A 27,293-nucleotide genomic window follows, 5' to 3' on the forward strand; every position below is an offset into this window, starting at 1 on the left:
GTGGAGGAGGAAAAACAAGAAAAAAAAAAAAGAAAAAGAAAAAGAAATGAAACGTAACTTATGGATGAAAGTGAATTGAAGAAAGGAAAAATAATATAAATAATAAAAATTCTAATTGAGAAATGTTACCGTAATATTTTCACAATATTTTCATAATAAATTTTAAATAACAGATTGTTATTAGTTAATATTGGTTAGCAAAAAAATAATTTCAGTGGTGAGTTCAAATTAAAGTTAATAACAACTTTCCACATAAATTTTGTTGTGAAAATATTGTAAAAAATGTTGTAAACGTAACACTTCTCATAATAAAGTTTACACTGTAAGTTGTTATTGGTTCTCATTTGAACCTACTAATGACATTATTATTTTTTATCTACCATTAACAACTTGTCATATAGATTTTATTGTGAAATTTTTGTAAAATGTTGTCCATAACTTGTATTAAGAGAGATAATTAAAATAAAGAATTCTATTTTATATATATATATATATATATATCTTGTCCTTTTTGGTAATTTACCCTTCAAACTGCCACTTTAAAGTACTAACCAAACGCTCAGCTTTTTTATTATGCACTTTTTAGCAATTTTTACCAAACACTCAGCTTTTTGAAAAAGCACTTTTTCATTATGCACTTTTTGAAAACTCCACTTTTTTATTATGCACTTTTTTAAAAAGTTGAACCAAACTCACCCTAAATACACATTCTCATTTGTGCTTGCGTAGGGAAGTGGTAATACAAGACAAGTGGCGATAAAAAAAAAAAAAAAAAAAAGTTTATGCTACCGGGGTAGGACGCTTATTAACAACCTATTTTAGAGGAATTTTAATATTATTTTTATGAAAAATAAATAGGTTGTCAAAATATTTTTTTTTTCATAAAATTTTTTTTAACTGAATTGTTAATCAATACCTTAAGGGCATTCGTTAGCATTTTTCATAAAAAAAAAATAAAAATTTACATAATTTTATTTAAAAATAACTTACATCAGTTTATGTATAATTACGCATATATGAGCTCAATTTGAAAAAGCTCTTATAAATAAAAAGAAAATTCATCCTATAAGTCCAAACAATACATTTTTAGAGGGTGAGTTCAAGGACTAGGCCCTAACAAACGGACAACGCCCAAAACAGGACTGCCCCCTCCCGTTGAAGGCCGGTGCACTATGGTTACTCCTCAAGTTTCTCCTCGGCGAGGATCCTCCTTTTTTCTTCTCCCCGCCCCCCCCCCCCCCTNTTTGGTGGCGTTGATGGTCGAAGAGGGTGGTGTTGATGGTTTGGGTTTTTTTTTTTGGTGTTGACAGTAGATATTGGGTTGATGGTGGTGGTGGTGGTGGTGATGTCAGGTGTGTGCAGTGCAACGGTGGTGGTGATTGTAGTTCTTGAACAGAAAGAAAGAGAGAGAGAAAGAATAAATAATGTGTTGTATTGTAAATGATGGTGATTGTAAGATATATATTTTATTATGTAGAAATATTATTTTAATGAGTAGAATAAGAAAATAAAAGTTGGGATGTTGGGTGTATTGAAAATTGATATGGTATAAGTGATAAAATAGCTTTTTGGGATGGTAAAATAGGATGGGATGAGTTTTCCAGCTGTGAATGCTCTTACAATGTACTATTCCTTCTTTGATCTCTCTCTCTCTCTCTCTCTCTCTCTCTCTCTCTCTCTCTCTCTCTCTCTCTCTCTCTCTCTCTCTCTCTCTCTCTCTCTCTCTCTCTCTCTCTCTCTCTCTCTGTGTGATAATAATCAATAACTTGTCTCATTTATGCAATTTATTTATTTCCCATAATTCCTCAACCATATAATAATGCTCCATGTGCCCCACGTGGCCATGTTATTAGTCAAGTACTTCATTTATAGGGTTGTTACAAAATATTATCATATTCTAAAAGTAAAAAACCAATAACTTATTAACTCCATGTTGTTACTTTATTTAATTTTGAAAAAAACAATTAAGTCTAGAACACCTTAAAAATATCGTACTTCTTCACCCCAAATTATTGTTGTGAAAATGCTATGGACGTATCACTTTTCTTATAAAAATTCAACTTTTAAAAGGAACATTATCTAATGTATTTTCTATATATATGAAAAAAAAGGTTTTAAGACTACTCACATTAATTTAAACTATAAAAAATTAATGGCATTTGAAAAGTGGACTTCAATTTGAGATGATCTTAAATAGAATAAATGATTAACAATTTAGGAATGAGTAAGCACTAATAAACTAGCTTAAATTAAAATTTTGAAAGGTGAGAATATTATTTCTATTTGGCATAAAATATAAATATATTCTAAAATTTCAAACAATTCTACATTTTTATTTTGCTAAGAGCATTCCTATCAAGGGTTTTAAAAATTTTAGCATTTACCATCTCAAAAACCAACTTTATAGCGTTTGACACATCACATTACAATTCACCCTACATCAAAACTTATATTTTTTTTACCGCTTTATTTAAATATTATTTATTTATTATTTTTTACTCATTTCTCTCTCTCTCTCTCTCTCTCTCTCTCTCTCTCTCTCTCTCTCTCTCTCTCTCTCTCTCTCTCTCTCTCTCTCTCTCAAAACCCAATAGTTGTAGAAGACTAGAACCTTCTCCCTCTCTCTGATCTGCTCTCAAACCCGTGCTCCATGGCTGACCATCAAGCTCCATCGGCCTAAAACACTTCTCACCCTGCCACTGTCACCACCACCCACGCCGATCACAATCCCAAATCACAAACCCACAACCCGGACCCATGCCGATCACAATCCGAAATCACAAACCCACAACCTAGGCCCACGCTAATCACAATCTGAAATCAAAAACCCACAACCTAGACCCACGCTAATCACAATCTGAAATCAAAAACCCACAACCTAGACCCACGCTAATCACAATCTGAAATCAAAAACCCACAACCTAGACCCATGCTGATCACAATCCGAAATCACAAACCCACAACCAGACCCATGCCGATCACAATTCTAAATCACAAACCCACAACCCACAAAATCAAATCACCCCGCCATCAAGCTCTACCTCAACACTCCGAAGGCATTTGGGCTTTGAAGTTCCTGACCAACGAACCTTGGAGGGGAGGAGCTCAAACCGTGAACCCGAGAGAAACAGAAGCTACAGGAAAAAGAGAAGAGGAAAGTGAGAGAGGAGGGAGAAGAAAGAAGAGAAAAATAAAAAAGAAATACACGAAGTTACCATTGAGAATAAAAAAATAATTTTTTGTTTAAAATATTTGCTATAGTGAACTGTTATTGATAACAGTTCATTGTAACTGTGTGTCAAAATTTTTGACATTTAAAATTTTTGATGAAATGAATTTTTTTGTGTATTGGCGATAAACTTTAGCTTTTAGCATTTTACCCCCCCTTCTTCCTTGTTATGTTGGTTCCCCTTATATAGCCCTCTTCTCACCATCTCTTTCTTTCACCTGTTGATCATTCGTGCGCTCCCCTCCTAACCATCCGTCCCATCAGCTGTGTTATCAGTAATCATATGATTTGTAGTGGCGAAGGTTACCCTGTCCAGGAGTCACATCTTCATTAGTGCGGTCAGGGGATTAGGTGAGCACATTTATTGTGGAGATGACAACCTATCATGGGCTTGTTCCCCCACTTGGTGTTGTCCTCGGTCCACCGAGGACAGGGTCATCCTCAACGGGGTCCTTACAGCCCAGGCCCCTACACAACGTCCTCGGGCGATTCTCCATCCTCAGCATGAGCCTTGGGCCGGGTGTAAAATGGGCTGAGACTATCAGACTTTCAGGCCCCACAACACAAATTTACAAATTTGTTATAGTAAGTGTTGTAAACTTTCACTAATATTATTCATTTTGTATTTAGTTGCTTATTCTTTCTTTAAGTACCTCAAGATGAAGGAAGAGAGTAAATTGTTGTTATTATTTATAAAAAAGGATAAATAAATTAAAAAATAAAGAAAATTTGATATTATAATGAAATGATGTATTGTAAAATAGATAATCTGACGTGAAGTGCTGTGAAAAGTAAATATATAAAATAGAAAATGTAATTTCTTATACTCAAATTGGAAGGAATTTTTGCGCGAACCAATTTAAATGTTTTAAAATATTTTATTTTGTACTCATTCACTATTTTCCTTATAAAATATCTAAAATTAAAATACTAAGAATAAGATAAAATATATTCATTCAATTCAAGCAAACTATATATATATATATATATGTATGTATGTATGTATGTGTAAGTATAATGTTGTGCACTTTCCAAAATTGTTTTAGTTAATTGAATTGAATACAAAATATATTATTATTTTATTTTTTAAAACTTGTAAAAGAGATATTGAAATATGATGATGTAGTTGATCGATCAATACAACCTTAACCATAGACACTTGTAAAGAAAATAAAATTTTAGGGTAGTCACTAGAGGTTCACCAATGAGAGATTCTCTAATTTCTAAGTTTGTAAATAAATATTTTGGGTAAAAGAGAATTTTAAGGAGATATTTTGTTGGGTTTAGATGTTCATACCTTTCACAAAGGCCTTAATCCCCTTTTTATACTTTTGTAAGGAATGGATTTCTCTGCCATTGTGCTTGAGTTTTGTATTTGAATTATGTTATGTTTTGGGCCGTTATCTCCTAATGACAGGGATAAGTTCCAAAAATTAACTTATTACTATGCTAAATTACAAGTTAAATTTTGGTTCATTTTCTTGTCAAACGCTATCAAATTTGTTCATGAGTTATTTTATTAACTTATTATTTCTTTATATCTAGTAAGTACCATGACTAATAATTTTTGTTTACCTCTTCACTAATGCTCAGAGAGAAAGTGACCAATAGTTGTTGGTCCGGCTAAGTGGATTGGAGGCCAGAGCGAACAATGTCACAATTAGGCGATTGACTTTTGGTGATCCTGAATCACCAAGCAAGAGGCTTGGCGAATCAGAGATGGTCGTCGGGGGCTAATCTCAAGGCATGAGGACAACGTCAAGTCTAGCACTTTGATGGTATGGCGAGGTAGCATGATCGGGACTGGTATGCACAGTCACTGCAAGATAGGTTTGGAATTTTAAATTTACGTATATTGGAAATTAGGGATTTGTCAGAGGAAAAATAGGTTTTGTATTTGGAGGGGCCACATATCAAAGAATGTGCTAGATGGGTAATGTTCTTTTTGAGGTTTTTGTGCCAATTTACTTTCTTTTCTTTTCTTTTTTTGGGTTTTCCTAGACTAGTTCCAAAATTTGATAGGCCCGATATAATTTGTTAAGGTCGAAATTTTTGATTTTGAGGTTTTTAAAAGAGTATATGAACTTGTGTTAATGTTATATGGGTAAATAGAGTCTTCTCCCTCGTGGAAAATAGAGTTGTTGTTTGCAAACCAAACATTGTCTCTCTAAAAAGAGTTTTATAAGCAATAGTTTTTGTTGGGTAGATAGAGGTGTTAATGGGCCGCTCATGTTCTTCGCTTTTGGATGTTTTTTCAGGATTTTTTCCTAGATTATTTCTCATGGGGTATATTAATTATTAAGGACTTTAGGAAGTTTTTTTTTTTTTTTAGAGAGAGTTTCAACTTATAATGTATGCTTTTAATGACAGTTTTTTATTATTTGACTAAGATATCAATCGGTTTTGGTGTAGGTGAAAATTGAATCACAAATCTCTTATTCAACCATCATAATTGTATGATTTTTTCATTTTTACAATTCTTCTATTGTTAAATGTGCCTTTGAATGAATAAAGGTCATTGATGTTACTCTATGAGCCTTACGCAAAATTGTAATTGTCATATAAATTAGTAATTATTGAGTCCCGAATCTGTCATGAGGCAACTTATCTTGAATTAGAAGGAGCTTCCACCTCACTTGCCATTTTGCTAAAAGATTAATAAAGAACGTCAATTCAACTTTGCCATCACGTCTCTGCTGGATTTGGGAAGACAACTCGATCCTTTTAACTGCAGCAAGTAATAAATGATAACCCAAAGTGTAAACCAAAAAACCAGTCGAAGATATGTATTTGCTAAAACAAGAGGATATATATCATTGCATGGGCATTTCACATATATATGCATAAAGTGAAACAATGAAAGAACTTAAGGCCATACCTATTTCAATGTAGAAGCGCACACACACACACGTACCTAGATCTAGAAGCAAACTCACCTTGCAGAGTTCTGACTGAAAGCTATAGCTGAAATGGAAATGACAAGAGAATAGATGGATCGAAAAGATAGGATAGGATGTTTTTCCCACGCGTGGGGTGGGATTCGCACGTGGCCTCGACTGCGGCGGTTGGAGGTTGATACTGTCACCGCATCTATGTTTGCTTCACGCAAGCTGCTCCCAATAGCTTGCTCTCTCTCTCACTCTCATAGTCTCACTTGCGTGGCTTTAAAGTTTGAACCAAATTTCACCTCCAAACACTAAAATTTAATTTAACAATAAGTTTAGGATATAATATGTTTTCATAACCGTTGGTGTCACTCTCATAATATACACTATTTCAATAGTTTTGATTAAAAAAATTTAAAGGGTTAGGTTTAAAACTTAGGAACAACTATATATGTTACTCACCGGTTAAATTTAAACACATAATTGTATTAAATTTAATTAATATAAAATATATATAACACTGTTTATATTTTAGTGATCAAAATACAAGAATTTATTTAACTTTAGCTTTAAAAAAACACCTAATATATTATATATAATATAAGTTTTGCCCCCCAACTTAAAATGAAACAACTAGTCGATTTCAAATGACCCACCACCAAAGCTTCGATACTGTCATATTTAAAATAAGAAGAAGAAGAATAAATAACAAACCAACCCCCTTGTGTCCCTAAATACCCATCTCTCTCTTTCTCTCTCTCTCTGTACCCCACAAATTAAAACAAACATAAGCTGATTTCTGTGAAAAGGAGAAAGGGTGTGTGGGAGAGTAGTAATGAGTGCAAGTAACGGAGGTGGGCCTTGTGGAGCTTGCAAGTTCCTGAGGCGAAAGTGCGTAAACGGTTGTGTATTTGCACCCTACTTTGACTCAGAGCAAGGGACGGCTCACTTTGCCGCGGTGCACAAGGTGTTTGGTGCTAGCAATGCTTCCAAGCTCCTCTTGCGCATTCCGGCACATAAGCGACTCGATGCGGTGGTCACGCTTTGCTATGAGGCTCTGTCTAGGGTTAGAGACCCTGTCTATGGCTGTGTTGGTCACATCTTTACTCTCCAACAACAGGTCAGCTTTGCTTGCTAGCTTGCTCTTATTTGCCTTATTCTTCTTAGCTCCTAGTCACTGATTGTTAAGCAAACGTACCCAGTATGTGTTCCTTTGCGTGTGTGCATTGAGTAATTGAAGAAGGGGTAGCTTGCTAAAGGAAATATGAACTAAATCCAAAATCGATCTGGTAAAAAAGGGCTATTTCAGTTTGTAAATTTTAGTGGCTACGTTTTTTAAGGCCTCTCTTCTTTATTTCTTTTTTTTTTTTTTTAAATATATATAATTGCACTAGGCTTTTTTCTTTTTTCTTTTTTTTAATCACAATTTTGAAGTAATCCCACTTATCTAACCAAAGTCTTAATTTAAGCATTATGGTTGGCAGTTGGCTCGGCACACCTCTTAATTTGGGTTGTTTTTGGGGTTAAATTTTTCACTCCTTTTCATTTCTTAGAGGTCGGGCCCTTAGCGTATCAAGTGTCTTTTATGTTAAACATTTAAAAATTAAAAAAAAAAATTTCTGTTGAATTCTAAGTTCGTAATAAAATCATTAATCACCTCTTCTAACCCGGTAAAAATCGAAGTTTACTGCACTGAGTACAACCTTCATTCCTAAAAAATAGTGCAAGAAGCTGATCTGAGGTCAGGTCATGTTAATTAACATGCGCCTCGGTATGTAAAATTAATAATATATAGCTTGTAGGTGGGATTGGTTAAGTTTTCTGGTATGTGCAGAGTAGTAGCTTCTTGGAAAGAAGTAACCCAAAGGACAATTTTCTTGCTGTAGAAGATTTTGAATGTCAGTTTTTTCTGCGTTTTTTTCTAAAACAAAAGTTAAAAATTGTATATTCCATGGCAATAATGCTAAACTGCTCCCGCGGTGTACTCTTCCTGTCCAATTTGACAACAACTTACACTGCATATGGACTAAAGCTATTTAGTCAATACTTTCACACTTATAAGACTTTCTATTTGACACGTTTGTCAATCTGTCAGTCTTTGGTTGCAATTTTAAATAATCAACATGCTAAGTTGTGCCCCATCTAGGGTTTAGTTTTCTCTGTGTAAAGAAAAACTACAGTGTCTTAATATGTATGGTTTCTTCCTTTTGAGGCCCAAGTAGCTAGTCGATCTTAGATTTTCAACAAAAAAAAAAAAAATTGCATAAAATCCATGCTAACTTGCACTTATGAAGAGGAATAATATTCGGGTTTTTTCTTTGGGTAGCAAGCTAGCTGCTTTTAGTTTTCAAAGAAAAAATTTTGTAAAATTCATGCTAACTTGCGCTAGAGAGAGAGAGAGATAGAGAAAGAGCTGGGTGGCTGACTATATGGGGTACTGTTGCTTGCCGGAGCTTCCAAGTAAACTTAGCAGCTCGAGAAATATACAAAAAAACATGTTTTAGTTTGACTTTCTCTATTAGTGTTTATATTTTAGAAGTCTTACATATAGAAATGACTTTCTCTATCATGCTCTTTCCAAAAAAAATAAAAAATCATCTATAGTATACTCGTATATATAATATTTCATCAAATAAATAATAATGAACCATAACAATTTTTTTTTTCCCTCGCAGAAAAGACTGTGTTTGTACCATATGTAGGTAGGTTCGAATTTGATAAAATACTTGACTGTACCATTCTTCTTCTTCTTCTTTTTTTCTTTTTTGGGTAAAAGAAATTTTTTTTTTTTTTAAATGGTAAAGATCTATCATAATCTTTTGTTTACAATCACAGTTATATGGCAAGCATTATTGGTGATGATTGAGGTTGCATTATCTTATGCGTGATATGATAACAACCTTTTTCTTGCACAGATAACTAATCATGATTTCAAGTTTTATCTATTGACTATATATATTCGGTAGCTATTCTGGTTCATGAATTAGAATATCTACTACTGTTACTAATGTTCATGTCATGGATTGGGAAAGATAAGCACTATCAGCCTTCCTAGCTTTAATTAGGTAGAATTCCATTATCCTCTGATCACATTGGGAAGAGTTGACTGCTACTTTATGCACACACAGCCTCTCTCTCTCATATAGAAAGAAATTAGAGAGGGAAAAAGCTTTCATATCTACGGATAAGATTACATTATAAACGAAGAAGAAGTACTAATTAATGGGTATACTTTTAAACTGATAAACATTCTTTGTATCTGCATTATTTGATGAAGATGGAACTATTATTATATTTTTACGCCAATGAACTTTGAGGTTTCACCTAGCTGAGCTGTTTGTGATTTTGCCGATTAAATTTTCTCTTTCCTTATTATATCATCATGTCATGTCATATCATGTCACCTACAATTAAAATAAGAAGATGTTGCATACTATATTATTATACCTACTTCTAGTGTTTCTCTCCGTACATCCAAAATTTACCTAACCACATCTAGAACTACGTACCAAGGAAAATTTACCTAAGTCTCATATAGAATTCCTTCTCACCCCATACGAGGCATAATTTTTGTCTAAAGTATCTGAATAAGAAACATAATATTGCTTACCAACAGAGATTACTATAGTAGCTACTAGCTAGCTAGTTTTGAAGAAAAAACTTCTTTCAATATAATCTACAAAGTAAAAGCATAGACTTTTCCTATCCTGGGTTCAATAAAAAAAAGGGCATGTATCTGCCAAGTCATGTCATGAGAAGTTCAGCCAAAGCATTAGTTATAGCAAGTGAAGCACCAAGAAATATGACCTTGCCAATCAATCTGCAATAAATGTTATTCCTAGTCCCCATCATAGTCCTGTTTTTTTTTTTTTTTTGGTAAACAACCCCATCATAGTCAAAACCATATAATTTATGTCATATAATCACATCACCTGAACATGGCTTAAACTACATATGCAAAATTTGACACCCATCCCACCATGACACGATTACTATGATAAGCGTACCTACACTGATTGTTCCCAAATTATATTAGTCATGACAAAATAACTTGTCAGAACTTATTTTATGGTTGTAGGTAGTGAATTTGCAGGCTGAGCTAGCCTATGTTCAGGCCCATCTTTCAACGTTTCAGCGCCTTCCTCCACTTCCTCCACCTCAATCTCAGAGCCCCTCACCTACAAATCATCACCATTGCACGTCAGATTTGGCTACGAGTTCAGACTTGCAGCACAGCTTATCCATGCAGATTGATCCTATACAACCCCAGCCAACATCAACTGAATTAACAAGTTATTTCGATCCATTGGCTGAAGAACTCGAAGACGGGGATGTTCAAGCATTGGCTCGAGAATTGATCTCTAGGTACTTGCCCGGAGTAAGATTCCGGGCTTCAAGTCCTCACTAAATGTCTAGCTTCTTTTTATTGTATGTTCTAATGCATGGCAATTTAGTGCTTCTTTTTTTGGCGCTCTAATGTCTAATGGAATTGCACTTGAATTTCTATAAGTTTAAATGTGCGAGTCATGCTACTAGGATAGATTTTAGCTACTACTACTTTTCTCAGCCTTAAGCAGCTATCATTATCAATGTTATGACCAAAAATTGCAACCATCTAATTGTGTGTTAACGTTTGTCTGTATCCAAAACAACTTGGGCCACTTCCGCTATTTATATAAAGCTCAAGTGAGAGAGTAGTTAAGCAAGTTCCTCATTTTAGGGTCTGATTACATTTTTTTTTTTTTTAATCTAATAAAGTAATTATAGTGCTTAATTTGAACTTGCAGTTCTTAAAACCTTGCACCTGTTAGTCTCTGTCGGAGGTTGCTGGACTGGTTGGACTATCTACTACATGACTAGTTCGCGCAACTTGCTTAGGGCCCATGTTTGGGCTGTAGTTTTCAAAAAGGCCCAGTGAGGAAGGCTGTCCTTCTTAACGCTCTATGTCCAGCCCTAAATGGGATAAGAACCTCTCACTCTCACGTTTAAATCTTCTAATTTTTTTGAGTTAGTTTTGAGACATGGTAGTTATTTGATTTTGTGGGGGATTTCACACATAGGTTTTTTTAAAAAGACTTTTAGGTTTTTTAAATACAAGCAGTCTTACATTAGGTTTTAGATTTTAAATGGGACGGAATCCTTTACCATCCTACACCACTTGCTAGTTTAAACTGCAAACAGTGCACGTTGATAGTTCTCGATTAGTTTGAGTTAATTAACAAAATGGAAATCCCCAAAATCCACTAAACTCAGGAATTAATCTTAACCAAATACAATAAGCACGCATGAAATAAATTAAAAAGAACACTCAAATGAGTCAAATGTGAATCAAATCCGTTTAAAACTTTATTTGGTTTGTAGATTATGAGAAAATCAACTATAATGCTTGATTTTTTTTTTTTTCTAAATAAAATATTCAAATGATTTCAAAAGCCAATACTAGTAGTGCAACGTTACCAACCACTAAAGTAAAGATCTCATTCATGTAAATGTCAATGTCATTACCATAACTTTCAAGTTTCTTGGTTCAAAGAATGATGCTTTAAGTCATGGCTTGAATATTCTTTTAAAAGTATGTCTTTTTTTGTTTACCCAACTTTCTCTTTTACAAGCCAATCGGCCATGCAAAACAAAATACATTCACAATTAATGGATTTAGGGTTGGAAGAAAGTTAAAAACGACAAAAATTGTAATTTTAGTAATCATATAGGGTAAGATCTTAACTCAACTCATAGAGTTGCTCAAACATCGTGTGAGGATTTGATGAATCGGTCTCAACATATAGATAGAGTAATTGACAATTTTTGCAAATAATCAACTGCAATTGAAGGCTATAATTGATGTCGTCCGACATCTTTTCTTGCAAGCTATTATTTTTAGAGGTCGAGATAAAAGCTCTAAATCAATCAATCCGGGGAAAATTTCTTACAACATTGGATTTGATAGTTTCATATAATGATAAGGATTTTGGAAAATAAACTAGACATAATAGTGTGCCAAATTCAGGGGAATAAAAAATATAAATAAAAATAAAACTTTAAAAAGCTGATTAAGTAAATTTAATTTAATATCAACAAGAACAAGAGCCACTGTGCCCCATACTTTTTTTTTTAAAGCTTCCTTTAATGAATTATTCGTCAATTTTAATCAAACTCATGACAACCATGTCTAAAATCAGTGTATTTAACTTCTCACACTAATAACCATTTGGCAAATCATAATGCCTAATTCGCCAATACACAAAATATTAAAAAAATCTAAGCAATCAAAATATGTATTAATGATTTAAATCAAATCAAATCAAATAAACAGTCCTTAAACAGATTTGAACACCTACGAAAACTCAAGACTTTGGTGAGAGAGATTGGCAGCTAGTGACGTTAATGCGGGCCGGGTCGGGTCGGCCAAGAAATTAAGGGGCTGGGAAGATCCGGTGAATATATATAACAGAGATGATCTCAGGTCAGGAGAAGTACAAAATGAAAAGACTATTGTTGTGTTGATTTTACCAACTTCACCCTTTTGATTCTACTAGGCTGTTTTAAAATTCGGACTTAATAAAAGGTGGATTTGGTTTTGGATTTAGGGCGATACAAATTCAGCCCGAATTTTTAAAGCCCCATTTCAACCCGACCCAAGGAATTTTGGAGTTTGGACATTGCATGTCAAGTGATAGCATAATTTATCCATTGCTTCGTCCAATTCATGGGTTGTCTTCTTATTCTTTCTTCTACCTTCATTTTTTTTTTTTTTTTGCATGTAAATTCATGGGTTGTTAATTGTTATAGTATTTAAACGATAGGTTAAATAATTCTACATTTCAAATTCTTCAATTTAAAAAATTTAATCCAAACAAGGTGTTAAAAAAAAAAAAATCCAATCTTTTTATATAATTTAATACATTAATGACTATTTTCATATATTTATAAAAAGAATGTTAAAACTTATAATTCTAAAAATATTAAAACAATCAAGTATCAGAATCAATATCATATTTTAGATGGTTTTTATTTCTTTTGGCAATATTGAACTTCAGTTATTGAACAATGAATTTGTCTCGAGAACTATTTTTGATAGAGAGAGAAAAGAAGGGCCCAATATTTACATTCTTAAACTATCACAAATATAGTAAAACATATTAATAAAATATTGAACACTCAGAAAAGAGTATAACATTTTTTTTAAAAAATATATTATGTATTAAATTTTTGGGTCTTAATTAAAAATTTTACATCCTAAAACAAATAAAATATGTCTTCTTCTTCTTCTTCTTCTTCTTCTTGTTTTTTCCTTAAGTGAGACCAAACTTGTTTTTTTGGGGTGCAATACTATAAGACAAAAAGATATAATATATTCTATTTTAGGAGGCCTTAGTTGAGCCACCCTATTATATTTCAATATGTAACCAAGAACAAATTACAAATTACTCTGTGTTGGTTCATGGACCACTAATAGAATTTTAATTTCAGGTGAGTACAACCTGAGTGTAAATTGGCACTCCAGTATAGAACGAAAAGTTCACTTTCATTTATAACCCATACTCATGCTGTCATAAATGGTAACATGGACTATATTGAGAAGAAGAAAAAAGCTACACAGATCGTATGCTTCCAAGTAGTAGTGTCAAAACAAAATTTATTTGCATCAGAACTGGAATTAGTTGTCAGAGCTAAAAAAAACGTACTTACAAATGCTATGGTGGAATTTGTCAGTCGCTTCTCTAACATTGAACAAACATTAAACAGATAAGAATCAGGAATCAGGCTTTCTCAAGCAGCTGATCAGCCTTTGAATGAAAACTAAGATGGTCCTATCATGAAAAATAAATAAAAAACAGATAAGAGATACCCGTAAAAATATGAAGAAAAAATTATGGCAGCAGTTTGTCAAAGAGGAATGCCTTAGACAGATAAGAATGACCTCGATTGCTTGTAAGCTTTGCTTATAGTTGATGGCAATTCTACATCCAGCCTTGCCACTAATCTAAAGACCAAATTGCAAAACTTCATATCTTAAATATACGATTATTCAATTATACTTCCAGAGTAATTCTGACCAAAACCAAGAGCCAATTAAATTAATATTGGCTTTCAAGGAGTATCTCATTAATAAATTAAAATCATCTTTGATAAAATTCTAAAGATGTAACCATAATTTTAACAACTATGTATAGTTACATCCTATCTTCGCATCATGAATAGCCTTGGCAGCGGAAAAAGGCCTCCAAAGCCTGTAGCACAATTAGCTCCATCCTATACGACATAGACTTCAGAACATGGGGCAGGAACAAGTTTTTCTAGACAGATCTAACCCCAAATTTTAGAACTGGGTCAGACATGCCTTATTTCTACATAAACTTCATAAAGGCCTTGATAGCCACATCCAGAAAGGTATCTCACACATTCGGAAAATTCATGTAAGATATTAGGCTGCTTCTCCTTGGTGAACTGCTCCCCTCCAACCCCACAGACAATCCCCATAAAAACTGTGCACTTCTGCCAAACTAGGTGTATCACTCATCCTTTCAGACGCACCTATTGCAGGCATGTTGCACATATCCATGTCATGTGGTGCCCAACACAAGTGCATACACTTTCAAAGTGTCTGTGAAACCAAAACCAAAGCTTTTGAGGACCCAGCGAAGATAAGACAGAACTCAATACAGGAAGCAAACCCATCATTTAAGACGGAAGTGTCACCTACACCTGCTAATATGGAGTTAATACATTTTTGGGTTTCTCACCGTCCCATGCAAATAGAACATTTCTGAACCAATGACTGCTCTGTTGCCAAACAAGGCTTTGGCTCTATCAGATTATTTCTAGATCCACAGTTGAATTACATCAACACCAGAGCTAATAATTCATCCAAAAAAAAAACTCCAGAGCTGAAATATTTAAAGTTTAAACACAAATTCGGTTGCCAAATATAGCAAATTCACAAGTTATAGGCATAGGACTCAGTTCAAGTGCATTACATACATTTTGTGCAGAAAGAAATAAAGGACTTGCCGTCCATCATCGGCTAGAAACTTACTGGCAGAACATACACATTAAATAATGTTGCCCTTGGACTTGGTATCACATATCAATACACATAAACACCAAAAAGTCTTACAGCCAATCGAATAATGAATAGTTTAAAAAAAAGCAACAGACAAATGTTTTTCAGCATAAAACAGCAGCTGCATTTCATAGGGCATCAAACATGTTGAAATATTTATAAATTCCAAAACTTTGTATGAAGACTTGATAAATTAGTAATCCATTTTCTCTAAATATGTTCGACCTCAATCATCACTATGTTCCAGTTGCCATATATTTTCATAATTTGCCAGTACATAAAGTCACAAAATCCTTATTCTAACACAGGGGGGGAAATGGAAGAACACAAATTCAAGAAACCTTATCAAATCATGATTAGGTACAAGACAAAAAATAAATTGACAAAGCATATTATATAAATTGACAAGACAGGAACACAATTACACAAGATTACATGGAATTGTAGCAAAGAGACTGCAATGACATAAAATTCAAGCCTTAAAGGAGCATGTCATATATAATTTAGATAATTTTTGTATACTTGTCAAAAGAATATATGTACCTTCTGTTGAGAGAACTCTGAACCTACTCTAATGTCAAAAAGTATACCCTTTGGTTTTTGAAATGAACTGTACTTTTTATTTTATAGTGCTTGCAGCATCTTTTGTGAGATACAATGACCTTCAAATCAGAGATACCACAAACAAGTAATGCACAAGATGTACAAAACTGAACATTATTCCAGGAATAAACAATTTCAGATAAGGGATCTCCAAAAATTTTGGGTAAATTACATTTTATACCCTATATTTTACGGGTGGTTTCAAATCAAAGCCCTATAATTTCAATAATTTTAGATTATACCATGGACTTTCAAAAGTGTATCAATTTAAGCCTTGGACTTTTCGGGTTTTATATTTTGGTTTGATTGAGGGTTTAAAACTTTAAATGGATACGATTTTAAAAGTCCCATGTTCAATTTGAACTAACAAAACTATAAGGTTTAGTTTGTAACAATCTTAAACTTCAGGGCTTAATTTGAAACTTTAGAAACTATAGGGTTTAATTTTAAACCATCACTAAAGTACAGAGTTTAAAATGTAATTTGCCCAAAATTTGTTGACAATAAGCTTCCAAGCTAGCATGTGGGTCTTTTAAGAACCCTGGCCATTGTAAGGGATTGATGGGAGTGGGAGGTGGGACCTGAACAGGCCTAAGAAACAGTAAATTCAAAAATAAGTTGGATTTAAACTATTTCTTGATAAGTACATAATGCATTGAATAAGTAGAATTTGAACTATGGACTTACCAGTCGATCTCAAGGTGGAACCACAATCCAAAATTCTGGCAAAGCTATGGCAGAAATTCCTTGAACTTGTTCAACAAAACTATTATGATGAACCTTCCAAAGGGTACAATTATATTGCAAGTCTCAAGGTCAGCATAAAACAAGTATCTTCTGAAAACACATAAACAAGAACAGAAGGTCTCATGTGGACATAACAATAAAATCTCTGCAAAAGTTTTGTTCATATAATAAAACACAAAAATTTAAGGTCTCACAACATGAATCTCAATTCTTATATATGCAAATACACAAATGAATGATATAGAGCAAAAAAGGGAGGTGGAGTCAAGTTTCCTCTTTTAGCAATTAATCAGACAAAGCCCATCATGAATGATCTACAAATTAGATAGGAGATACATATCAATCAAGAGTGCAAATGAACCATAACAATCATATGCAATGGAAACATATGCTTCAAAATACATTCTATTGCTCATTAAAATTCTCCCTGCTTCACAAAATGCAGTGCATAAAACTGTTCATGGTCCAAACAAGTTTTAAATTAAAAACAATTTGATACTGCAAGGATGAATTTTTTTCGACCGCCCTACGTACAACTATGTATGGTATCTTAATTTTCTCTGAGATACACAATACCCAATTTACACTTCAGAATGTTGAGACAAGAAAAAAAAAACATTCAATTTATGGTGTTTGGATGTTCCTCCTTTATTTACCAGAGAGAGAGAGAATGTATGTTTCTACAAGTTCCTTAAAACTTAAAATTTCACATTGAATAACTTCCATACAAACTAGGCAAGCTAAACCAAAATAAAACTTACAACTGTATTACCAATTATATGGGGTGGCATGGGGGGACCCCCAAAAAAATTCAAGATCAAAGCAAAACAGGATGCCAAAAATTTTAATAACAAGTACTTATCAACAATGATAACTTCAACCTACTCAAATTCTAAAATCTAGTGATAATTGCAACACCACCTAAATTGGATTTGTAACCTGTCCATGCACATATCATGCAAAAAATTTTACTTTTTTTTACAACAAGGGTGACAGTAGGATTTAAAGATCTTAAGCAGCAACCCTGCTCCACACATGACTCTATTTCAACCTAGCCCAAGATTCTAGGGCAGAAACTGCACCCCTATAGAAATAAGAAATTTCTTTTTCAACAAAAGAAATGATAAGACAAATATGGTAAAGTGATTGATGTCTAAAAGCTTCCCAACAATCAAAAGATTCAAAACAACCAGATAGTAAAATTTTTCAAGAGAGGAAGAGAAACTACCATTAGCGAGGGATCACTTCTTAACTTGGTAGTAAATAGGGGCTTGGTAGAACTCCATATCTTAATTTCTTATTAGCAAGCACAATGAACAAAACCATTAAACCCAAAGGCAATGATCACAGGCCAAAATTACCCACAGATTTTCAACTCATGATAAAGGACGACAGCAAAAAGCCATTCATATAAACTTTGACATCACTCCATAACCGAAAAACCAGCATCCCCAACATTACAGAAAAGATAGTCAAAAGTGTGCAGCTAAGAAGCACGGATACCTCAAAGGCCCAAAATCCCTAGCGTGTCAGAATCGGACATGAACATGCAGGGGGCATTCTTGCATGCATGTCATCGGTGCGTCAAGAGGAAAAGGTAAAATATTTTATTTTAAAAACATTTCTTTCATTTTAGATATGTTTTAAATATTTTATTTTATTTTTTAATTAAAATTTAAAATAAACTATGCCTAAAAATAAATAATATATACCTAAAGTTATATAGTAATTAATTAATTAATTGTCGTATTACCATTGTGTCACATCCTAATTTTTAATAATTACCATGTTGTCGTGTCCTTGCATCATCAAAAAATAGATAACGAATGAATACAAAGCTTTAATTATAAAACCACAACGTCCCCTTTGATTTATCGTTATCAAATTCTATCTGAAACACATGACCAAAATATGATAACAATGCGAGGAAGTTTTATAAGGACCACTTTCTTCAAAACCATTTGACCCAAGGGCAAACTCCAGAATATATGCACAAAATCACCTAGTAATGCCCCAAGCTGTTTGTAAAGCATTAGAGCCAAGTAAAGCAGATAACCAATAAAATGATTGGAACTGAGTTTTCATAAAAGAGTGACAAACAATGATGAAGATACAAGGAAAAAAGCAAATTACATCCACATCATGACAAATAAGTTCCATATATCTCATCATGCCACAAGAATAGAGGCAGCAAGATTAGACATATAATACATACAAGAACTTTTTTAAAAGAAAAAGAAAAAACAGATCGAAACAGTCACTAACGTGCATTATAAGGAGAACAAAGCTAAAAAACCTGAAGGCTGAGAACATCATTAACAGATAATTGAAAAGAAAAAGTATGTGCAGATAAGCCTAATTGGGCTAATACTTTACAGAACCACTCCCAGCAAAGACACCTAAAAAGCATGTGAGCAGCTCCATTCTTCTGTATACAATAATGTACAACCCACTTCCAACAGTAAGAAGGGATGAATGGCTACAATAAAAATCCATGACTATGTTAGAGTAGATTAACCAGGCTGTTGAGGACTCTAAACAATCTCCCCATGCCTGAATCCGCTATCACTGCAATCTGCACTGGTGTCCAACCCACAAGGAGAATCGTACCACTTAGGATTCTCCTGGTAGAAGCTATCAACCTGTATGCCGACAAGACCAACATCTGTGACTATAGCGTCATCATGTCTAATGGGCTTGGTTAGTTTAGTATCTTCACAATCAAGAATGCTCTTCTCGTCAAAGTCACTGCATTTTAACCACTTATCAGTTTTACAAGGCTCACTCAACAGATCCTTCTGACTCCTACAGTCTTCCCTCATCTGGTCCCAAGGAACAACATCACCAAGAGTCCGCCCAAAACTGTCTTCATCGTCCTCAATCAATTCTGTGTCCTTTCCATCCCCATATATTCGGTCATGGTGATGGTCACTCCAATGCGCCAAATCGTTCTCCCCAACCAACACATCATCCTCATGGTGAGGCTTGTCCGAAATCATATCCATCGCCTTCAAACCCTCTTCCCCTATATTTCTAACTTTATTCACAATATCAAACAATTCTCGAGACACCGAACCCAACAAATCCCTCGGTAGTTTTGCGATTTTCCCCTCTAAAAACCCAACCTCAGCTCTCAATTCCTGCACCTGCTGCAAAACCGAAAGCTGCAAATCCCCATCATCCTTCCCCAACAACCCGAACCCATCATTCTCCATTTCCTCACTCACCCCATACACCGTATCTTGGTCCATAAAAAACGAGCCTTTATGCCCCACAACCCGATGCATAATCCTCGCATTCCCATCCAACGGCCCCGGCTCATGCCCCGTATGCACAGCATACAACTTAAACACCGCCATCCCTTCTTCCTGATACACAAAAGTCTTCTCCTTCTCATTATAATTCGCAATAGGCACAATTGCCCTAATCCGAAACCCGCACCCACACCTCTTCGACGCATAAGGCTCCCTCTTCAAAATCTTCGACTTCTTAGCCGCAGGCTCCCCCGCCCTATGACACGCATAATCCTTAACCTCAGCCATAAACGGCTTATACCTAATATACTTCTGCCTAATACAAAGCACAACCTTATACTTAGCAGCCAACTGCTGCAACTTACTCGGCACTTCCTTAGCCGGAACATCGAAAGACTCAGTATACTCAAACCTCCGCCGCTTAGTTCTCGCGGCAGAGGAGCCCGACGTGGCCGCACTACACACGGGACACGCGGTGACACAAACCCTAATGTAACTCTCTGGAATGCCATAAAACTTAGCACCTACAGTCCAAACTTGCTTAATTCTGTCAACAGTTTCTTTTAAACCTAAATGCTTGATATCAGTATCGGAATGGAAAGTCATGACTATGTCTTGCCATTGATTTACATGAGAAACACATTGCTGAGAATTGTTTTTGAAGCAAAGGAATTCGTTACCGGTGTTCGGGTCCACGTGCGCGGCGAGCTTGTCCTGGATTCGCTTCCACGCGGTGAGGTACGCGGTGTCCTCGTTGCGGTCTTTCCAGACGGCGCGCCACGACTTCAGGACGGCGCGTGGAGTGGCGGCGCGGATCTCCGCCGGCGTGGCCAGGCGGTGCTCGAGGAGGCAGCGGATCATGAGGGAGTGGGATTCCGGGTTGAAGGTGTAGAATTGGGAGGAGATGTGGGGCTCCGGGCTGATGACGTGGAACTTGGGTTGCGCTGTCGGGTCGGGTTGTCTGTTCGGGTCGGGATGGGTTTTGGGCGAGTCGGAGGAGGAGGAAGAGGACGGGGAGGAACGGAAGAGGACGATTTCGGGGAGGGAAAAGGAAGACGGGTCGTCGTCTTGGGATTCGGGGTGAATGGACGGTTGTGATTGGGGGATCTGGGAAGATGGAGGGTCCAGATCATGAGGGCTGAGGTGAGAGAAGAGGTGGTGGTGGTGGTGGTGGTGTTCGGTTTTGTGGGGATTCATGGGAGAAAAGGAAAGGAAAGGATTGGAGGGAAAGTGGTGAGTGAATTGAAATAAGGTTTGTTTTTCTGAGGTGAGAGTGTTGTGTTGCGTAACTTGTATTGTTGGTTCAGTTTGTCTCTGACATTTTTTTCAAGGGTTTCTCTCTCTGCTTCCTATGTCTTTGTCTCTCGAAAAGTCCTTTAATTTTTATTTATTTATTTAGTTTTTGGTTTTTGGGTCGTCTTCTTTATTGGTTCCTTGTCGTTTTCTATCATTTTTAATGTGAATTTTAAAAAGGAAAATGCGTTTTGAGACACGATTTCATTTCCTGTTTTAGTCAGAATAAAGAAATAAAGGAAAATAAAACTGAAATTACAGATGGAGTATCGTTTTCTTGTCGTGATATGTGATAGAGAAACAAATAACAAAAATAAAAGACTAAGACATGCATGGATTAAGGGTTAAGTATTTTTAAATTTTAAATTAAAAATTTTCTCCCATCAAAAAAATAAATAAATAATTTTTGTTTTCATTGAACATGAGTTTACCTTTGTTATGAATGAAAATAATAGTACTATCTCGCAATTTTCAACTAATAATAATCATAAATTCATAATAGTATTTTCATGCTTCAAAATTTTTGGATGATGCTGAGTAATTATTTATGTTTTCTGTATTTGGAAATTGGTTTTAGAAACGTTCGGTAATCGTTTTTTGTTTTGGGAAATTTGTTTTATGAAGAATTTTATGTGCACTAACGAACTGACAATTGTATATATCAATTTCTTTTTCATACAAGAAGCGTTTGAATGATGTGCTATCTTTCCCTTAATGCTTTCTCAAAAAAAAAAATCTTCCCCTTAATGTATACGATTTGAACTTTGTTATGATTGCAAATATTAGTCTAAATTTAAAAACAACAACAATAATAATAGTAGTAGTAGTAATTATTATAATAGTATCACTTGTGCAACTAGACTTTCATGCCCCAAAATTTTGGGTAATGTTTGGTAATTGCTTTCTTTTTCTTTCTTTTTCTTTTTTTTTTTTTTTGAAAGGTTTTTTGTTTTTGGAAATTGGTTCTAGAATTTTTTGGTAATCGTTTTTTATTTTCTGATTTGGAACTTTGTTTTAATTTTTAAGGGAAAATCTAAGTAAAGTTATTAATTTCGTTCCGTTCTAACTGGAATGATTGGAAAATACTGTTTCGGCATGCAAACCAAAATGGAATGACCTGGAAATTTTTGTCTTTGTAGAGTTGACCTTCCCAATTATTGGAAATAATAGCACCTCTAAATTTAAACAAATTATAATTATAATAATATTTTGTTATTAGAATAATCTATATATCTATATATCTTTATATATAATAATAGGTGAAGTAGAGAGAAACTCAAATAGAATTCCAAATTAGAGTTTCAATTTTGTGCCATGTGTCATTCCAATTGTTCAATTAAAATTTGAAATTGGAGTCTAATTTTACTATACACGTGTACAAAGAAAATAATCAAAAGAATATAATATGATTTGGGGTTGTTTTCGAGAGAACCATTACTCTTATTCATTGTTTTTATTTATTTTTACGTAGGTTCATTGTTCTCTTGGTTCAAACTTCAAAGTGCCTAGGGAACTATAATAGGAGGCCAAATATGGAAAGTGGCCATGGGAATTGAAAATAAATTTCAAAAAATTAATTAAAAAAAAATGAAAGAATATTGCAAGAGATGCACCACTTGGAAAGATCGAATTCCAATTAAAATTCACTGGACTTGGTAATGAGATGAGATGAAATTAATAACACATTAAACACTCATGCTTTGGGAATCAGTATTACCAATCTAAATCCATTGGACTTGCTTTGTAATAATACAACTATGAATGATGTATAAAAACACGCACAAATCCATCTCTCTATAAAAAGAGATTGGAGAAAATTTCTTTTATCAGCCATGCAACTTCAAAGGTTTTTTCTTCACACAAATACCCATCATGTTACAAAATGACCTATCGTAAAACTATAACATGAGTACAACTTTGAGGGTTTTTTTTATAAAAAATTTTAAATTTTTTAAGCTATGAAAATTTCTATCACTAATAGAGATTGAAAATTCAAAAGCGTGAATAGATCTTTTGGATAAACATCGTCACCAAGGTTCATATTTCTGTGTAATATTTCTATTTAGTTTTGATTCTCTTAATTGATATAGTGATGGGTTTGTGTGTATTCGCATACATTGAGTCAATATTAACATTTTTTGAAATCCTTTGGTCCTTGCTTGATGATTGACTTCTCTTGCAGATATCAATCTTGCACGAAGATGGCTTTCAACATATTTGGCGTGACCTTATTTAAAACAATATTTAGCACATGGGAAGAATATCCAATGTCTATATATATATATATATATATATATATATACTGCTAAGTTTTATTAATAAAATTTTTATGATTTTGGATTATTGATTTAGACTAAAGTATAGTTTTGGCCTTCAATTTTGGGATTTTTTTTTCCTATGAGTAATCTAACTTGACTATTAAGAGCGAGATTATTGGTCATATTACTAAGCATGCATTTGGCAGTCAACGATCATATTACTAATGGAGATGAGTAGCAAAACCAATATGAAAACAAAATCAAACATGAATAGTCAAAATGAAAAAACCTCAAATTTTGAGGATAAAAAGTGTACTTTAGTCTTGTTTTTAGAGTGTTCTACAACTGTTTTTTGCTTTCTTAAGTTTGTATCTAGGTGAGATTCAAATTATGCACATAACAAATCAATGATTGTACATAATTTTTTATTTTTATAATTATCCTCTAACCATAAGAAAGTTCTCAAAATAGTGGACCCATAAAAATCCAACATGAGTAAATATGTTTTTTTTTTTTTGTTATACAAAACACAAGTAAATATTAAATTGTCTCACAATATATATATATACACAAATGTATAACAATCAATTTTCCATAACGGCACGAGCCTTCATTTTAGTAAGTCAATCTCTCACGTGATAAATTGTCAACATTAGTTACACAAACTACCAAACTACCACACACCAAACAATTCCTTTCTTGGTGTTTTAACACCAGATCAAAATTGAAAATTATATTTAAACTTCCATTCATTGTGCATTGCCTTACCCAAGGTAAGATAAAACTGCTATGACTTAAATAATGCTCATAAGTGCAGGATTGTCACGAAGTAATAACTCGGTAAGTCTGAGGTTGACTTCACAAGGAAAAGGGAATTGATTAGCAAATCACAAGAGAATAAAACTAAAATAATAAAGTTTAATTTAAGAGATTTTTTATGGTTTAGTAAAGTTAATTTAAATTCAGAGAAAAATAACAATATATTAAAGTACTAAGGTTTAGGAATCCACACACAACACATGTACATCTATTGGTAGTCTTAATAATATTTATTTTATAACTTAACTAAAATTCATACGAAAGATGATCTTAGTCGGATGATTTAACAATAAAAACTCAAGAATTGATAGTCTAAGGTAGTTTCATGAAATTGATTGATTTTAGGCAAAACAAAACTAGTGAATTAGTTCGCAGAGAATACTAAGCATTTAACGTGCCCAAAGTCTACAATAAATCAAAGAATTATATAAAACTAAACACTTTTTTAGATGAGTAAATCAATCAAAAACATAATAACATAAGTATTAAAACCATAAAATAATTGTTAAGAACATATCAACAAACGGTTGAGTTTCACCCCTTACCTTAGCAAGGCTTCTTGCAAGCCATAACACAAATAAAACTCTAAAAACTGTAAAGAAATTTTAAGAAAACCTAAATCATGTTCTATGGCAGCAATCTCTTGAATTTTTCCCTAAAGATACTTTAAATGGGTCAAAAAATCCTATTACAAGTTGAATTCCCGTTTGGAGAAAATCTCAGGTTTTTAGGCTTCACTTAACTGACATTTTCGGCCTATTTAACTTCAGAATTATGACTTTTGGTAAACTACAAAGTTGTAGCTCTTTAAGTCACATTTCCAGTGCAACTTGAATCATCTCAATTGGATATTTGAGCCGAAAGTTATGCTCCAAATACTAAGTGATGCACAGGCTAGAATCCTAATCTGAATTGGACTTGGATTTTGTGCAAATTTCATTGTTTCCTTGCTCCAATTAGACTTAAATTTAATTGGGTTGACCTTCTTTGACTTTATCATGGCCTTTGTAAAATAAAGTCCATTAGCTTTTTTCTTTGCACAAACCCACTTTTTTAATTTCATTATCCTACAAAAGACAAATTCACTCATTAAAATTCAATTAAAGACAAAATTGATTATTCAGCATTAATCCAAAACCAACTATAAAATGCATGAATTTACTCAAAATAAGTATGATAATACTTTATAATAATAATATAAATATGCAAAATTAAGCTATTATCAAAAACTCTTTTTAAAAAATCAATTTTCATGTGTTTTTGTTAAAATTTATCTATAACCATTATTTTTGTTTCTCTATATGAAATTAATCATGGTGCGGTTAGTATTAATTTATTGAGATATGTTTTTAAATCCATCTTTGCTTGGATAGGTTGAGATTGTTGGGTGATTGTATTGTTAGGTGAAGTTGCAATAGTTGATAAATTATATTATATTGTTCTAAATTGTGAGAGAGAGGGAGAGCAAGAGAGGGAGAGAGAGAGAGAGAGATCTTAATATTTGGTATTTTGTTACAAGTTGGTACTTATCGTACCACTATGTGCTCCAAGTTTTTCTTTCCTTTTTTATTTTGAGAAAAAGAAAATAACGATTATTAAGAAAAATTGTCTAAATCAGCCTATAGTACAATAAGAAACTATGGTGGAACATCTTTCAATTTTTTCAATTATGAATAATAACCATTTTAAATTTTTTTTAAGGGATATCAATATGCACAGTAACAAAGTAATAATTGTATGTATACTAATTTATCTTTTTTTTTTATATAGTATTTTCTATTCCAAAAAAAATGAAAATTTAGGAAACATTTTTTTATAATACCCACATTTATTTTTTTATGGTATCTCTATTAGTAATACAGTTTACACATCGCTATCAACAGCATCATCCAAGGCAGGCTCTAGACCTATACCACTTAGGTCATTGCCAAAGATCCCCATTAGATAAAGGGAGTAAAATTTTGAGTCAATATTTGGTTTCGACAGGAGAGCCTAAGAGGTGAAGAGAAAATAAATTATTTATAAAAACACACACTCACAAAACAAAAAACATAGACGGGTAATCTACTTTATCCCTCATACCTAAGAAGCCCCTAAAATTGTGGACTAATAGAAGTTCAACGCAATTGGAACACTCAACTAAAAGAAAACAAGAGTGAGTGTGCCAAATTATTGTTGATGATCAATATTCCAAAACGACTTGAGACTTCAAATTTTGTAAGTCAATCACTCATACATCAGATTGTCAACATTAGCCACAAAATCACCCACATAGCCACACGCTAAGCAATCCATCTCTCTCTCTCTCTCTCTCTCTCTCTCTCTCTCTCTCTCTCTCTCTCTCTCTCTCTCTCTCTCTNATTTTATGGTTAATAATATGAATTTAGACTTAACTAAGCCTTTTAAACATGAATAAACTCATGATTCATAATATATTCATTCCCATGCGGTAGCATGGGGTACATGCTAGTTATAATAATATATCTGGTGTAACTAAACTTCCATGTTCCAAAAGTGAAGTAATGTATTAAAATACTTAGTATTCTCAAAAGAAAAAACACTAGGTTAATCCCACATTGGAAAATAAGTGTGAGATAAAGAGATTCAATTTCTTTAAGACTTTCTCTCATCTCTCAATGTGTGTGTGTTAAAATACTTAGTATTCTCAAAAGAAAAAAATAATGGGTTAATCCCACATTAGAAAATGAGTGTGAGTTAAAGAGGTTTAAAGTTTGTATTCTGTATCCAAAAGTTAGGCCATTTTGTATATACACCACTGTCAGTTTCTTTAAAACCTTCTCCCTTTTCCCCATATGTGTGTGTGTTAAAATACTTAGTATTCTAAAAAATAAAAAATAAAAGTGAGGTAGTGTTTGGTGACCGTTTTATGATTTTGGATTATTGATTTAGACTAAAGTATAGTTTTGGCCTTCAATTTTGGGATTTTTTTTTCCTATGAGTAATCTAACTTGACTATTAAGAGCGAGATTATTGGTCATATTACTAAGCATGCATTTGGCAGTCAACGATCATATTACTAATGGAGATGAGTAGCAAAACCAATATGAAAACAAAATCAAACATGAATAGTCAAAATGAAAAAACCTCAAATTTTGAGGATAAAAAGTGTACTTTAGTCTT

General features: G+C 33.6%; 2 protein-coding genes across 2 annotated transcripts; one reads left to right on the forward strand and one right to left on the reverse strand.

The window, feature by feature from the left end:
- Nucleotides 1–6,768: 6,768 nt before the first annotated feature.
- On the forward strand, nucleotides 6,769–10,728 carry LOC112022988 (LOB domain-containing protein 19). The gene is made up of 2 exons (XM_024055608.2): nucleotides 6,769–7,234; nucleotides 10,193–10,728. Exons 1-2 carry the CDS (start codon nucleotides 6,950–6,952, stop codon nucleotides 10,520–10,522), a joined length of 615 nt encoding a protein of 204 aa, XP_023911376.1. The 5' UTR covers nucleotides 6,769–6,949; the 3' UTR covers nucleotides 10,523–10,728.
- A 7,864-nt stretch (nucleotides 10,729–18,592) lies between these two features.
- LOC112022973 (uncharacterized) lies at nucleotides 18,593–21,143 on the reverse strand. Its single transcript, XM_024055591.2, has one exon. The coding sequence runs from the start codon at nucleotides 20,977–20,979 to the stop codon at nucleotides 19,063–19,065; it is 1,917 nt and encodes a 638-aa protein (XP_023911359.1). The 5' UTR covers nucleotides 20,980–21,143; the 3' UTR covers nucleotides 18,593–19,062.
- Nucleotides 21,144–27,293: the final 6,150 nt, after the last annotated feature.

Source organism: Quercus suber, unplaced genomic scaffold (genome assembly GCF_002906115.3).
Source record: "Quercus suber isolate HL8 unplaced genomic scaffold, Cork oak 2.0 scaffold_193, whole genome shotgun sequence".
Taxonomy (NCBI): Eukaryota; Viridiplantae; Streptophyta; class Magnoliopsida; order Fagales; family Fagaceae; genus Quercus; species Quercus suber.

Coding starts and splice junctions, on each gene's coding strand:
- LOC112022973 (XM_024055591.2), bottom strand. CDS start 20,979: ATGAATCCCCACAAAACCGAACACCACCACCACCACCACCACCTCTTC.
- LOC112022988 (XM_024055608.2), top strand. CDS start 6,950: ATGAGTGCAAGTAACGGAGGTGGGCCTTGTGGAGCTTGCAAGTTCCTG. Junction 7,235..10,192: donor TCTTTACTCTCCAACAACAG/GTCAGCTTTGCT, acceptor TTATGGTTGTAG/GTAGTGAATTTGCAGGCTGA.